The following is a 15,912-nucleotide window of genomic DNA, read 5'->3' on the forward strand; positions in this document are numbered from 1 at the left end:
AAACACAGAACACTCACTTCCGGGCATAGCTGCTTTGACAGGCACAAATAAAAAAAAATATAAAAGATATTAGAGGTTTGTTTTAGTAACTAGGAAGTATAGTACCAGACTTTTTAGGTTGGTGGTAACGATACTTCAAAATAGATTTGCTTTTTATAATTAGTGAAGATTCAGAGAAATAACAAGGTTGTAAAAATTACCCTTATTTCCTAATTGTGTAGCTTAGATCTTTACATAAAGGGCCCAATAATGGTTGTTATTGTGATAAGCTGCACACCTGGAGGTAATTCTGCAACATTATGCTCCTGAACTTGACCACAGCCAGGTGCTGAGGAGGGTCAGGTCACAGGCCAGACCCTTGTGGACTGGCTGGTCGCTAGCTTGCTTGCTTTCCACAACTAGGTGCTATGTATGGCCTACTCTGTTGTGAGTGGTCTCTCCACATATGAGCTTTTCTCCTAGGGGGCCTGAAGGACAGAGTCCTGGCTCACCCTGGTCTGTCCTCTCCTTCTAGAGAAGCAGCCCAAGGCACACATGGGAAGAGGGCCTCAGAAGGTTAAGAAGTCACCTCCCTCCAGGAAAGGATGCCTGGCAGGGCCTTACCTCCTCCAGTCTATCCAAGGCATCGTTCAGCTTCCGCTGCCGCTCCAGTGCTAGCAGCCACACCTGCTGCCAGCGGGCAGACAGCTGGTTGATCCGTGGGTTTTTTGCTTCGGACTGTGAAAGGATTGGCATGGGAGGAGGGGCGGGCTGACTCAAGGACTTCCCTAAAAGGAAAAATAACTACGAGATTAGAAAAGCTTGTTTTGTCAGTTCACAAAGAGAAAGTGCCACACGTGTTAATTTAGGAGACCCATTTTAAAATGGTATCCAGTCAGTAAATGTGAAAAGAAATATGGGCAATATTCAGATATTAGGCCTGCTCATTTCAAAACTATTGATCTTACACCCCTGCCTTCCCCCTACCAACAAGTACTTGTCTCGTATCTTCAAATCAATTCTGTCCTTAGTGAACTGAGGAAATGTCAACTCAACCAAAAAAGCAGTGGCTCTACAGGAGCGGATTTATCTTTTGATTAAATTAGTGCAAACCAAATGTAAATAGCTAGCACTGATGACCAAAGCACTGGAAAAGCCACTGCAATAAATATGTGTTTTAACCACTTTGAAATTTTATGCCAGTCCAAGAAAATGGAATATAGTTACTATGTGTTGGTATAAAAAAAGTGAGTTTCAAAAAAATATTTTAGTTCAAATCCAATACAGTTTTTGAAACGATGGAAAAGAAGTTTTTCTGTTGTTTTTAAAGTAGGCTCCACAACCAATGTGGGGCTTGAATTCACGACCCTGAGATCAAGTCTCATGCTCTTACTGACTGAGCCAGCCAGGCGCCCCAAAAAGAAGTGTTTTGATAGGGACTTGCAAAGTGGTCATCCTCGAAGAGCAGGAAGGAAACACCCTAACACAGGAGGCTAGAAACGTACTGCTGCCACTGCGAGACTTCTCGGTGAAAGGCGTGTGAGCAGGCTCTATGTTCTTCCTTTTGTAGGTCTTGGTGACCCGGTCCACGTCAGGCTGTTTGCGGGTCATCTCCTCCATGAACATCTGTCAGACACAAACAATAGGGAAGAGAGTTAAAGAGTTTTCTTGGACTAAGACGGAGTCATGCAACTATACTCACTAAGCCCGAGCTCACAACGGACAGACCAGATGTCTCTGTACACTGTCTCACTCCTTTCAAGAAACAACTGAGCATGGCACTTGTGGGAAACCTGAAAAGACATAGCTTCTGATTCTCAGGACCTCACAGCTAAGTGAGGAAAACCGGGAAGTCAGAGCAATGAATGCCACACAGGACCAAAGAAAGACCTAGGAGAGCCTCTCCTGCTGGTGGCTTTGAAAATCTAGGCTGCCATGCCATGAGCATGCCAGGTGGCTCAGACCTGAGGGCAGGCTCTGGGAGCTAACAGTGACTCTTGGCCAACAGTCAGCAAGGACATGGAGACATGGTCCTATAACCACAAGGACTCAGATTCTGCCGACTACTGAATTGGCCTGGGTAAGAACTTGCAACTAGGGCTGACACCTTGATTTTGGCCTGGTAAGGAGACCCAGCTAACCCAGGCCCAGACTCCTGCCCCACGGAAGCTGTGAGATAGTAAGTGTGTGCTGTTTTAAGCTGTTAAATCTGTGTGAATATGATAAGTAGCCATTTAAAAACAAATACACAGGACAAACGAAACAGGCTCCATGAGCAACACAGGAAACGCCCATGGCTGCACGACACAGTGACGATACCTGATGCTCGGCAATGAGGGCTTTAACTCGGTCAATGTTCTGAGGGATGGGCTCCTGGTCCCGCTGAATGAGGGTGGTCTCAGCCCATTGGATCCACGCCAGAAGTTCTTCCAAGAGCTCCGCGTTAGCCACCAGTTCTGACAGGGCTGTTTCAAGACGCTGCTGGTGCTGCTTAGCCCACGTCAGGACCTGAGGAGAGAAAGAAAATCCATCACCTCAGTCAAGTGCATCCTTTGCTTCCAAAGTCTTCCATCTGATCCTAACAATGACTTTTAGGGGCAAACAACACTCAAGCACTCCAGAGGCCTCATTCTTCCTCCAGTGACAGAGCTGGAATGAGCAATCAGCAGTCCCGGAAGCAAATCTAGTACGTATATCCTATTAAACGCAGGACTTCTTGGGAAGCAGAGAAAAATACCAAACCATGTCCACTGGAATTCATCCCTAAACACATCACTACACCAGCACTATTCTCTCAGACTGCTGCTCATTACCAAGAAAACTATCATGACTAAAATGCTAACTTAATTCTTACCGAGATATTCATGGTAGGTGAAAGATTCCTTATCTGGGGGTGGGTGGGGAAAGCTCAGTGGCATTTTCTCACTAGAAACCCATTTAACTGGCACGTGCAGTCTTCCTCTACAACCAGGAACCCACCTCCTCAAAGCGAGCTCGGATGATAGTGATCCAGTGCTTAATGGTAGTGATGCAATCAGGATGGCACACTGCCAGGATGGCTTCTCCCATTGCTACCGCTGTGTTAACATCCACTCGCTTTTCTTCCACTTTCTTCATGAACTCCTTAAACAAAAAAGATTTGAAAACCTGAGGATCTACTCTAGCAGCACTGTTAGTTTACACTGTGAGGGGGAAAAGATTTCAATGCATTTTCCCCTCCTCTGTGTGTTAACACAGGCCTCTACAAGCCTGCATTTGGGGGTCTCTGGCACTTTCTTTCCAGCTCTGAAAGACATGAAAAGGTGAAGGGTTTACATAAGAATGACTTTCTCAGGGCTCCTGGGTGGCTCAGTGGTTAAGTGTCTGACTCTTGATTTCAGCTCATGTCATGTTCTCACAATTTGTGAGATCGAGTCCTGCGTGGGGCTCTGCACTGACAGCGTGGAGCCTGCTTGGGATTCTCTCTCTGCCACCCCCTGGCTCGTGCTCGCTAGCATGTTTTCTCTCTCAAAATAAATAAATAAAAAGAACGACTTTCTCTGCTAAAGATGATAAAGTATAGGGACCCAGAGAGGTACCTCCTTTCCCAGACTGGGCATTACCCTCTTCCTATTCTTAGTTGTTTTTTTTTTCTTTTTTAAATCCTGTTTTTATTTATTTCCATGCATATAAATAAAATAGTCTTAGACAAATGACAACCATAAAATGCTACAATATTTAAAAAATATCTGCAACAGAGTACCAAATTAAACAGATACAAATCCAAATATAAAGCTCAGATTAAAATCTCCTAGTTACTTTCCCACTTTATTAGGACAGACTCTGGCACCCAAGATTACATTATATTCTGGAGTTTCGTAAGAGCAGTGTCTGACACTGGTAATGTGAGTAAAGACAAATGAAGGTGTATGCAGGTGAGGAGTCCAGGGGGTGGTACATTTTTCTTTATATGATACCATGCTATTTTCACTTGTTTATAACCAATACACATTATTTTTGTAAAAAAAAAAAAAAAAAAAAGTGAATGATCTTTAAGGAGTCAAAAACCCCACTAGCTCTTTTCTTTTCATTGCTGCCAAACCAATAAACTAGGCCCATTCTGTTTCCAGTCCTTTGCTCATGAGTTTGGAAATTCCCAAACAAAAGCTACTTTCCTTTAGCGGTGGGCAACCCTCTCACCCTGGTGCATGGCATGGGTCACAGAACCTTGGGGCTGGATTACCTTATGGGTGTCAATGAGAGACTGAAGGGCCTCCGTGTCATCGGGAAGTGCTCCCCGAAAGCGAAGTGTTTGCTCTGCTTCAGAAAGCCACTCCAACAGCATGTGGACTGTGTCCCGAAACTCCTCCGCCTGAAATAACCAAGCACAGCAGATCGAGCCTCTATGCAGCCAAGGTGGTCCCAGACACTGGGGTAATGCCAGGCAAAGGGTTGGGGCTGAACGCCTTAGTGTGAGTAGGCACTGATGGCCCTATCAAGGCCCCACAAAGGTCATCTTTCATTTGCAAATCTTTAAAAACCAACCAAATTCTTTTTTTTCTCTAGTACACGTAAGTGAACATTAAAATCTTGTAGAACATTCTAAAGATCAATGTTTAGCTTTACGTCAGAGGCTGGGTGGAGTTGATCCTGATAAAGAAACGAGAATGAATTTGCTCAGATGCTCCCCCTTGGGTTGTCCCCAAAAAAGTCTCTAACCTGTTTTAAGGCCTGCTCCAGTCGGGTTTGTTTGGAGACGGAGAGCTTACACACAGTGTCCCAGCGAGTGCTCAGTTCCTGGAGCTGCCCTTTCACCCACGTGGTGTCATCGCGGCTATTCTCAATCAGCTCTCGGCCTGACCGCTTCAGTACCTGAACGGTTCCTGTTCGCTTTCCCAGTTCCTTCTGGAAAACCTAGAAAAGAAAAACAGAAGAATTAGTGCTGAGAACTGAACCCTAAGAAGCCAAACCAGAGACAAAAGGAATCATTCAGTTCAGCTGTCCTTGGTAGGTTCCAGTTGTGTGTCTTTTATGCGGAGGGAGGCCAGACAATGTGTAACAAAGAACCACCAGAAGAGGTGGCTCTCAAGATGAGTGGCGTGGCTCTGGGTAAGCTGTTTAGCTGTAGTCCCAGTTTCCTAACTTATAAAACAGGAGTAATGTTACAGCAAGATTTCCAGAGTGGGAGTTAAGTAAGAACACATTCTGCCATGTGCATAAGAGTTTGATGTACTTTTGAGTAAAGGTGAATGCTTTGTGCTAAAACAAGAGGACATGGTGGAGGTCAACGTGACAGGTGTAGGTTATACTAAATACTGCTGTGCATGGTGTTGAGCTAGTGAGTAGTGAGGGTCAAGAGGAGCTCAGAAAAGAACTCATTTTTGTTTCAGGAGTCAGTGGAAATGGGTATCTTGAGAGGCTCCTGAATTTAAATTCATTGTGTGACTCAACTGAGAGGTACAAACAGGAAGGGAGGGAACCCCAAGACGAATTATACACATTGCCAAATCTGAATCAAAGCAATTTTGGGGAATCCTTTGTGACGGATGCAGAATCCCAGCAATACATATGGAGCGAGCAGCACTCTCTCTGACAAGCAGAAACACAGGCTCTTCCAGACTTCCTCTCTCCCCTGGGTGGTAAGCCTGAGCGGGAGGCCTATTGAGGCAGAGGACCGGAGGGCTCCGCCCCCATGTAGCGTAGCTCCCGCCGCTCACCTTATGGGCATCCATGAGGTTCATGACCAGGTCGAGGTCCCCGTGCACCGGCTGGTCCTCGGCCAGCTGCGGCTCTACCTTGTACAGCCAGTCGACCAAGGCCTGCAGAGCGTCCATGAACTGACCCGAAAACAGCAGGGCCTCCTCCAACTTGTGCTGCCTGAGAAAAGCACACAAACCTCACTGTTTCAGGGATCCCTTTTCTCTGACTGCTGAAGGGAACATTGCTTGCACTCTACCAGGAGAGGGCCCTCCACGCGGGGCTGGTTCGAAACAGATAAAAAGTGACTAAGGGATATGCCTAGACATTTTGAATCAAACTGCTCTCTAGAATGGATTAAGTGTAGTACAGGAGACCAGTGCAGATGCCCGTCTGGCAACTTAAGAGTCCAACGGTTATACACATGGATACACCCCAGTGCCCTAAGTTCTGTGCTAATCACCTTATACCACTCAGCTGGAGGAGAACGGTTTCAGTCATGGTCTGAGTCAGGAGCTGTTGTGACCCTGGGCTTTCTCTTTACCTCTCTGAACCTCAGTCACCTCATCCAAAAAATTGTGAAGCACAAGTAATATAAAGATATCCTAATACTTAGCATAGCATGGTGGGCACAGAGAGATAGGAGTACAGCTTATGGAACCAAACTCAAAACCTTCAAATCCCAGCTCTTCTGCTTAGTATCTGAGTGACCCTGGGGGAGTTAAAAAAAAAAAAAACAAAAAAAAAAAAACCCAACAACCCTCTTTATGATCATTTCCACATGTGTAAAATGGGACTAACAAGAGTCCCCCTCAGTGGTTGACAGGCGGATTAAGTGATTAGTAGCCCCTGTTTGGCACACACTCCTTAGTGACCGCCCAATCAAGGGCAGGTATTACAATGGTTACATGAGGTGCTATGTGCAGAGACTTTGCTCAGTGCCTGACAGAGAACTCACTGACACAACTGTCAATGTCACAACCTGGTCGCTGAGAGAGAAGTGTGGTTACTAATCTTCTGCTATTAAGTCATGGGCCTCTCGCCAATATAGTAAGGTTCAAGCTTCAAATGAAGATTATCATACATTTTACTCAACTTTCGTCACAACTTGCACTGAATCAACTAGAGATATCAAGATGCTACAAAACCCGTTACTGATACAATTGGCTTTATTGCCATTTTATGGAATCCAGTAACAGTCTGTTAGTTTCGGGATGATATATAGACCCACAAAGCGAATATTCATACCTCTCCACAGACTTGCCACAAACAGTATCCCATTTGTCTCTGACTTCTCCCAGTAAATTGTCAAGTTTTTGAGTGTCATCAGGAAGCAAAGTCTTTTCTTTCAGGGCTCTGCCAGTTCGAATTGTGGTATCATACACAGGCTGTTTGCCACCAAGAGTTTTCTGAAATTCCTGTTTCCAAAGAGAACAGAAAGAGCCCACGCCAAGAGTCATATGACGTCTTGATTTGGAACAAAGAGAAATTTTCAGTATTCAGGTTGGTAATGAAATAAGAGTATGGATGTCACTACTTCTTGAGCTAATAACAGCTTATTCTCAAGAAATTTAGAAATTTTGGGGGTGCCTGGGTGGCCTAGTTGGTTAAGCATCCCACTCTTGATTTTCGCTCAGGTTGTAATCGCATGATTCATGAGATGGAGCCCTACATTGGGCTCTGTGCTGACAGTACAGAGCCTGCTTGGGATTCTATCTCCCTCGCTCTCTGCCTGTACCCTGGTCACTCTCTCTCTCAAAATAAACTTTAAAAAAAAAAAAAAGGAAAAAGAAAAATTTATAAATTTTTGTTTATACCACATATAGCAGTGCATGACAATTTCTAAAAGCCTGATGTTTTAACTGGGTACTCCCACAATTGCTTTGTTCGAACGGTTATTTAAATGAGTGATTTTTATGGTTAGACACTGTGTAGATATAAAACAGCTGGCTTCATCATCTTGAATTTTCAACATTTACCGATTTTTTTACTAGCTCTGACTCCCATTTTAGCAGTGCATACCAAGGTTAGGACCTAAGAACCATGAACTGCTTTACCTTATGCTTAGAAAGCTGGAGTTTAATTTTGTCCGGGTCATTGGATATCTCCAGCTCTGAGTCCAGGTGACTCTCTGCATCTTCTAGCCAATCAATCAGTTTTTTCCAAGCTTCATGGAACTGCAATTATACAAAAAGTAAGTTACAACAGGAATGAATATGCAAGCTACACTTTCACGTAAATCATTCCAGAGGCTGTATGCATGCAGCTCAACATTGTTCAGGAAATTGGTAGCTTTCTTTCCTAACTTACTTGTTTTGCCCTCTTCCTGGCATCATCCAGTGATCTCCCTCTTTCAATAGACCGCTGGACAACCTTCTCCCATCGAGACTGGACACTGACCAGCAAGTTCTTGATCAGAACAACATCCTGTTTTTGGCTAAGGAATTTTAACTGATTCCCAGTTTGATCCAGTTCAATGATCTGGTCTCGATGAGCATTGACCTCATTAGCAAACACCTGAGGGGAAAATATTGCTCTTTTTAAACTGAAGATAAGATACAGGAGCTTCTCTTTCAGCTAGTCCTCTCAAAAGGCAGGCGACATTGTAACTTCACAGTTACCTTGTGCTCCTCTATCTGGGAGAGGACAGTGTTCAGAATCAGGCTGGGAGGAGAGGCAATGTTGAGATTCTGCTCCGCTAGAGTGAGCCAGTTGATGAACTCTTGCAGGGAATTCTGGAATTCTGTTGCCAGGTTGAGGGCCTCTTCCAGCTTTGACTGAATTTTAATTAAAACACACAAAAAGTGCCAAATTCAGGAATTGTAGCTTCCAGGACAAAGGCATGAATTGTACACCAAGTGAAATGACCTCTAAAAAGGAAGCCTCACTTAACCTCCAAACATGCCTTGTTTGCAAAGAAGGGGGCAATTTAATGTTAGTGTCTGAAACCAAAACAACCTTGTATAAAAAGGAAATAGCACATGGGGCGCCTGGGTGGCTTAGTCGGTTAAGCGTCCGACTTTCGCTTAGGTCATGATCTCACGGTTCGTGGGTTCGAGCCCCGCGTCGGGCCCTGTGCTGACTGCCAGCTCAGAGCCTGGAGCNTCATAGAAAGTGTGCTCAACTTAAGGAGATCTTGCATCTTGCCAAGTTTTCCAAAGTCGCTGTACCAATTTACACTTCCATCAGCAGATTTTAAAATCCAGGTATATATAAGGATCCTGTCCACAATTACCCAGACTCTCATTAAAACTTTTTTCCCCCTAGGGGCGCCTGGGTGGCTTAGTCAGTTAAGCGTCCGACTTTCGCTTAGGTCATGATCTCACGGTTCGTGGGTTCGAGCCCCGCGTCGGGCCCTGTGCTGACTGCCAGCTCAGAGCCTGGAGCCTGTTTCAGTCTGTGACTCCCTCTCTCTCTGACCCTCCCCTGCTCACGCTGTCTCTCTCTCTTCTAAAAATAAATAAAAACATTAAAAAAATTAAAAAAAAAAAAAGAAATAGCACAATTTGCAGCAAAGTTGCCTTCTCTGCCATTCCCCACTTCCTGGGACATTAAACAACAGGGATAGGGCTATTCAGGAAGTAAGGGAACAGATCCTTCAGTGGTGACAGCTTCAGGGTCTGTAACTTGCTCTGGGCAAAGCCTCACTTCCCCTTAATGTACTTTTTGTGGTGTAAAAACAACTGAATAAAAAGCATTTTACTGTAAAGGTGATGCTCGCTGCAGTGCTCTGCTTAAATACATTTTCAGAAAATATGGCACCTGAAAATGTGAGGCTGAAGATCATTTTTTATTTTTATTTTTTAAGTAAGCTCTAGGCCCAACATGGGGCTTTGAACTCATGACCCTGAGATCAAGTGTTCTATCAACTGAGCCAGCCAGGTGCCCCTGAAGCTCATTTATAAGCTACAAGTAGAAAGGGTAAAAAACAAAAACAAAACAGAAAAAACAATGCCGTAATATTCTAAGCAAAAATCTGACAACACTTGACACAAATTTTTAAGACATTTTGCTCTAAATCAGAATGGCAAAAACAATGGCTCATTCAGGGCATGTCCACTGCCCAAGAATGCACCCCAATTCCAGAGTCTATGAGCTCTAGCCTCGGAGAAGCTCTACCCACAACACTTAGGTGATGGCCTCCGCCTCTGGTCCATCTAGCAGGCAGGCATAGAATGATGACAGGTTGTTAAAAATGAGTATATCTAAGACAGTCATAGAAAGAAACCCAAGATGTACACTATAAATGTTATTGTTAACTGAGTTCTACTGTGTAGGTTTTTATTTTTCTCTGTATTTTCAAGCTACTTTTGTAACACAGAAAAACACTATAATCAATGTTACAACAACATACAGACCCAATCCAAACAAATCAAGAGAAAAAATAAAATCTACCTTAAATTTACTATAGAAATGCTTAGAAATTAATATATTGCACATTCCTAAATAATAGGAAATCTTTCTACATCATTTTATCTATATGTTCCTTAATATAGCACCATACACATTTAATAAAGGATCTTAGTGATAGTGGAACGTAAAGTTCTTGCAAAATCAGAACTAGCCATCCCTGACACCAAGCCCTTGTTTGACCAGTTCCACCAATGGTGGGTAAGTTATTTCTTAAGGCAATGTGCTCCACTGATGGGAAAACCTAGAAATTTCTTGATTATGAGCCAGAATCTGCCTCGGTTTCTTTAACTAGTCTTAGTTCTGTATTCTGCAGGAATTATAGATGAAAATCTGTCCAAGAATTAGAACATGGCCCCACACTCAGCTACTCTGGTCATGCTTCCTATCAGACCCCACACTAAAAGATTTCTACAAAATTAGTGGTACTCTCAAAATATCTATTTATAGGTGCGAATAGTTCTTTTATTTCTGCCCACTAAATTTCACAATGATAGGGTTCATGCCTTTGCTTGTACTATATAGCTAACACAGTGCCTGGTATATCCATGCTTAATAACTGTTGAATGGATGTGGCCAACAGATTTGAACACATATTTTACATTAAATCTGCCCAGTACAGAAACTCTATGCTGAGTAATACTCTGAAATTTGGTACGTATAAAAAATGATGTTGTGAAGCCTTGATCCCTGATCACTGTTCTTTTGAAAAGAATTTGATTTCTGAGGAAGAGTGAGAAGAGGTCACATAATTTATTCCTCTCCTGATTTTTTTAGTAAAACTCTTTGCACACTGCATTTATACTAGAGTCCAAATTTCTGAGATTAGCCCAACTCCCTGCATGTTCTGTTCCCCTCCTCCCAATCCTGAGCCAGCGACTCCAACATGACCTTGTTTTTCAGTAGAAACACAGATCAGGGATTACTCTGAGTTATAAGTCCATCACTCAGCAATAACAGCTACTAATGTCTTAAATGGTAAAGGCAAAAAAAGGAATGAATGATAAAAGCAAATATTGGCAGAAACTAGTACCATCAGTGCAACTTGACATGGATGCAGAACAGAAATTTAACATCAGAAAAGACAGCTTGATTAGCACAAAATGATTAGATCAAAAACGATAACCAGTTCTGCGACTTCTGGTACTATTCAATGGTCTCCGAAAAACCTTCACAGAAACTAGATGGTATTTATACACAACTGCTAAGCAAACCACTCAAGCCCAATAATCACACACTTGTATTTTGTGGTGATACCTTTCTTTCTTCCATCTTACTGCTGACTACATGCCACTTCTGTTCCAAGAGAGCTACACTCTGTTCTGTCTTTGAGCCAGACCCAGAATCATCGCGGCTTAGAAGCATGAGCCTGCCCTTGTCAAGCAGTTGATTATAAGTCTCTTCCTTGGCTTTGAGCTGGGAATAGAGTTCCTACAAAAAAAAAAAAAAAAAAAGTCAAGAAAGGGATTTGTAAAGCCAATTCCCTGAAAGCCACCCACACACAGATTCATAAGCACAGTTGGAAAAGTCCAGGAAGGTCTCACCTTGATTAAAACCCTTTCTTTTGGATTCAGTTCAACTCTTGAGCAATGAATCCTACCATTCTTTGTTAAAATTAAAATAATTTTGTTATCAAGAGGATTTCTTTAAGGACCAGAGATCACAAAAAAAGACCCCAATAATTTATTTCTCCTTTACCTGAAACATTTGCCTAGAAATTATGTTGCCTTTTTTTCTCAGCCCCTTTCTTAAAATACTGTCACAGTATCAACTGATTTCTTGAAGTCCCTCCAAACACTTTTTTCTTAGACACATCAGTGTTAACGTATTTGTCTTCTTGATGCTCTCACCTTCAAGTCAATTGTCTTATGCCAACCGAGTGACCAACTCAAAATTTACCAGCTCACCAATGTATTTCCAGGCAAACTTCCCTGTCACCACTGCTGCCTATAGCAGGGCCTCTTAAAAGCCCACGTAAAAAGAAGCAATCCTTAAGGTCATACCATATTGTTGGTAAAAATGCGCTGCTTTGTGGACACCCAGATACATACAGGTCTGTGAATTCAGAAAGGAGCTGCTGAGTAGGGGATCATGCTCAACTTCAAGAAGCCTCCATTACCATATGTGTATCAAGCTGTTCCCTTGCAGTTTCAGGAAGTCCTCCTGTGGGCTTAGATGCGGAGAGTTGGGTCTCCATTCTAGTCAGTTCCAAGAGGAAATCTTCAATTTCACTGTGGAAACCCTGGGCCTTTGAGAAAAGACACATCAGTAAGGTCAGCGATCAATTCTCAGCTTCAAAAGTAAGACTTCATAAAAGTCTATCCCAGGAAGGATAGGAACCTATCCTGAGAGGGAAATTCTGGACTGCTCACAGGGTTGGTCTGTTGCTAGGTTAGCCCGGGGCCAATATAGTTATTTATTTTTACAATCTAGCAGAATCCTTTGGACTTCACTGTAATATATGATAGATGTTTGATATAACCTAATAAATCAATTAACAGACTGAGGTACTATACTGAACATGGACAAGGGGTGATCCTCACTTGATCTAAGACATAACTGAATCTGTGAGCAAGGTTTGTTATGGCAAAGATCTACTAACTTTGAATAGTATATAGAGGCTAGGCTACAAACAAATCTGAAAAAAAAAAAAAAAATCACTCAATCAAAAGCTATTCTTTACAGGCAAGTTCCAGCACAGAATTAACCTTCCTCTTAAGACACAGAACGGGGGCTGGGGTGAAGGGAAGGGGGGTGGTGGGACGTTTTCCAGATTGTTTTCCTTTTGCTGACTCACATAGGCTTTCTTCCGAACGTTATGTGCACAGCTCCACCTCCCTAACCTGGACAACACGTGTACCTGTTGCAATGTCAACTGAAGCTGCTGCTCTCTCTCCTCTGTTTTCTGTAACACTGACTCCCAGCACTGGTTCATAGTTTCCAAACGGCTCCTTAGGCTGCTAGCATCATCTCCAGCACTAGATTCAAGAAGCTCATTGCCAGCTTTGTTGACTGTTTCCACTGTGGCTTGATGGGCCAAAACATCATTTTTTAGAACCTAAAAGATGTTGAACAACATAACTTAGCTCCACAGATATCATCAGGCCTGGTTCCCAATGGTACACCACAAGATCCAGAGGCTTCTGGTGACAATATAGGTCTCAAGGCAACAGGCTTATAGACAAAAACTGAGGGCGCTTACATGGTGCTTTGCGAGCTCAACTTCAATGACTTTTGGGTCTCCGCTTACTGGTCTCTGAGCATCCAACAACTCCTCTGTGTGAGTCAGCCAACTCATCAGTTCCTCTAAGGCATGCTGGAACTGGCCAAGGGCCAGGAGAGCACCTTCTAGTTTATGCTATCAGAAAAAGACATAAGGGGAACGTTTGTCCGGATATTAGAACAAAGGAACTAGTTGTCCACTGATGCGTTCTGCCATCTGCCTCACCTGTCTGTGGGCAATTTTTTCACCCAGGTTCTCCCAGAGGTGTTTGAGTTCTGTCAACGGTTCTCGGATAATGTCTCTGTCCGTCTCATCAGTAGCTTTCTTTAACATCAGCTCACCCTGGTGATTGAGCTTCTCCATCTCAATTTGCTGTTGGTAAACTTCCACTTTGAACTCCTACCAAAGACATACTTAATGTTAGTATCAAACCAAGCCTTTAAAAACAAAAAGGAAGCAACTCTTCTTCAAAAGCCATTCCATTTACAAACCTTCATTTCATTTAACTGATCTTTAACAGTGTTGAGGTCAGTGCCGACAGGGGGCATGGTGCAGAGCTTAATCACAGTGTTATCTAGCCAGTCAAACATGGCCTAAAATAGAAACACAAACAGTAAAAAAACAAAAGAACACAAGGAGTTGGGAGAGAATTAGCATTATTGCTGCTGACATAAGCAGACAAAAATTGAAGTACCTTGTGCTGTCTGTGTTTGCAGGTGGGGGGGCGCAAAGGTATGGGATAATGATCTTTATTCCAGCAATATGAGGATTTAAGAACAGAGCCAGTATTATTAGGATAACGTCCAAAATAAACTACACTCTGGAAAAACTAAACATGAATGGCAGTTAGTATTTGTCACGGCCACCTAGCAAGTTCAGGATGTGGTGAACCTATGATGCCAAGCCATGCTTCAAGGTAACTTGGTTCTGGAACCTTCTGGCAAGCAATGACTTAAACAGTAAGGCCTGCTTCACTGTATAGCCACCCTGAGGACTAATATGGTGATGAAGAACACGGCAAGAAGAGTAGAAATCTGGAGGTCAGTACTTTTTTCACTAAGAGTGGAAAACTTCGGCTGGAAATACCAAAGCAGTACTGTCTTAGTTTTCAGAATGCTCCAGTCCTATAAAGGTGATCCCCTCAGATGCCAGATCCGAACTATGACAAAGACCATGGGTCTTACTTCTGTGGTGGCCACCGGGCGGCCTCTCACCTGCAGAGCGTCCTGGTACTGCACGGCAGCTTGCATGGCGTCCTCGAGCTTTTCTAGTCTCTCTTTCCAGGTTTTGTTTAAGTTCTCCCATGCGTTATTCAGCTGGGGGAAAAGGAGACTCTGTAATTAAGATCACTCTTCCATGTGAGTCCACTAATGTTTCACCTGAATTCCTTATCCACTTTTCCATACCTCATCAATGCTCTTCTTCACTTCCGGCTTCTCGGTTTCTCCACAGGCAAAAATTAAATCTGCTCCAAGGATTCGAATAAACTCCAATTCCTCATGCAGACCATCTGTCTCTTCCTTAATAGTCTACATGTAAATGAACAGAACATAAGCCAAAACAGAAAGCAGAACAGAACTTCCCAAACTTTGCAAATGTAATTTATACTCCCATCAACAGCAGATGTTGAGCAGAACTGTCAATTTCACAGAAGCCTTTCAATGTCCTTAATATGCCACTTATATAAACAGTGAAACTTCAGACTCAGTTTCTCTTTTTCTCCTTCACACAGTATATATTTATGAAATATATTTATGTATAACAATATATAAAAAATAGTCTGGGAAAGGTCTAATGAGCTTTATTTTTTAAATTACTTTTTAAAGAGCTTTGGTAATTTACCAAAGGCTTATTCTTCGAGCTGCCAGAGAGTTTGTTTGTTTGTTTGTTTGTTTTTGAGAGAGAATGTGCTTGAGTGAAGGGAGGAGAGGGCGAGAGAAAATCCCATGAGGTTCAGAGAGAGGGAAAGAGACTACCGAGCCTGGAGAGGGGCTTGAGCTCATCCGACATGGGGCCTGAACTCACAAACCTTGAGATCATGACATGAGCTGAAGTCGGATGATCATGACATGAGCTGAAGTCAGATGCTCAACTGACTGACCCATCCAGGCGCCCCCACCAAGGAGATTATAATCTACAGCCTGAAGTCTCTCATGGGGAAGTATATCAACAAAGCTAAAATAATATGGTACAAGTCACCAACTTTAGAGCTGAGGGACTAACAAAATAGAAATGCTAGGCGGTATAATCTTGGAGAAAGTCAGTTCTGTGCCAGATCCTAAACACTGGTTCATGCACTGGCAATGAGAGTGGCAAGGAAGGGGGAGAATGGCAGAAATAAAAGCAAGACAAAATATCAAGACAGGCAGGACTTACTTTAACGAGACAAAATGAGATGAAAAATGCACTGTGTAAAAACTAGGCACTCCAAAAAACTAAAAAAAGGTAGGTCAAAGTAACAATTGTTATCTCTGGATGATGAATCCAGAATTTATTTTCGATTTTCTATCTGCTATTTTTCTACATTAAAGAAATTTACTTGAAAAAAGAAATTTACCTGAGAAATAACATACACTACAGAGAGGACTAAAATCAGAAAGTACATTCTACTAATTTGAATTAAG

General features: G+C 42.8%; 1 protein-coding gene across 3 annotated transcripts in view; it reads right to left on the minus strand.

Annotated features, from left to right (window-relative positions):
• MACF1 (microtubule actin crosslinking factor 1) overlaps positions 1–15,912 on the minus strand; it is a 317,520-nt gene that overhangs the window by 20,456 nt on the left and 281,152 nt on the right. For all 3 annotated transcript variants that reach the window (XM_039244487.1, XM_039244489.1, XM_039244488.1), the window contains 19 exons: positions 14,695–14,817; positions 14,503–14,604; positions 13,780–13,881; positions 13,514–13,687; positions 13,268–13,423; positions 12,926–13,123; positions 12,185–12,313; positions 11,323–11,496; positions 8,277–8,432; positions 7,966–8,172; positions 7,713–7,832; positions 6,904–7,073; positions 5,676–5,835; positions 4,678–4,872; positions 4,202–4,330; positions 2,959–3,102; positions 2,299–2,487; positions 1,485–1,605; positions 604–767 (listed from right to left, as the gene is read on the minus strand). In XM_039244487.1, the coding sequence (XP_039100418.1) occupies positions 604–767; positions 1,485–1,605; positions 2,299–2,487; positions 2,959–3,102; positions 4,202–4,330; positions 4,678–4,872; positions 5,676–5,835; positions 6,904–7,073; positions 7,713–7,832; positions 7,966–8,172; positions 8,277–8,432; positions 11,323–11,496; positions 12,185–12,313; positions 12,926–13,123; positions 13,268–13,423; positions 13,514–13,687; positions 13,780–13,881; positions 14,503–14,604; positions 14,695–14,817 (2,913 nt within the window). The remainder of the gene's footprint in view (positions 1–603; positions 768–1,484; positions 1,606–2,298; positions 2,488–2,958; positions 3,103–4,201; positions 4,331–4,677; positions 4,873–5,675; positions 5,836–6,903; positions 7,074–7,712; positions 7,833–7,965; positions 8,173–8,276; positions 8,433–11,322; positions 11,497–12,184; positions 12,314–12,925; positions 13,124–13,267; positions 13,424–13,513; positions 13,688–13,779; positions 13,882–14,502; positions 14,605–14,694; positions 14,818–15,912) is intronic.

This window comes from Hyaena hyaena, unplaced genomic scaffold, assembly GCF_003009895.1.
Source record: "Hyaena hyaena isolate Hyena2069 unplaced genomic scaffold, ASM300989v1 scaffold_237, whole genome shotgun sequence".
Lineage (NCBI taxonomy): Eukaryota > Metazoa > Chordata > Mammalia > Carnivora > Hyaenidae > Hyaena > Hyaena hyaena.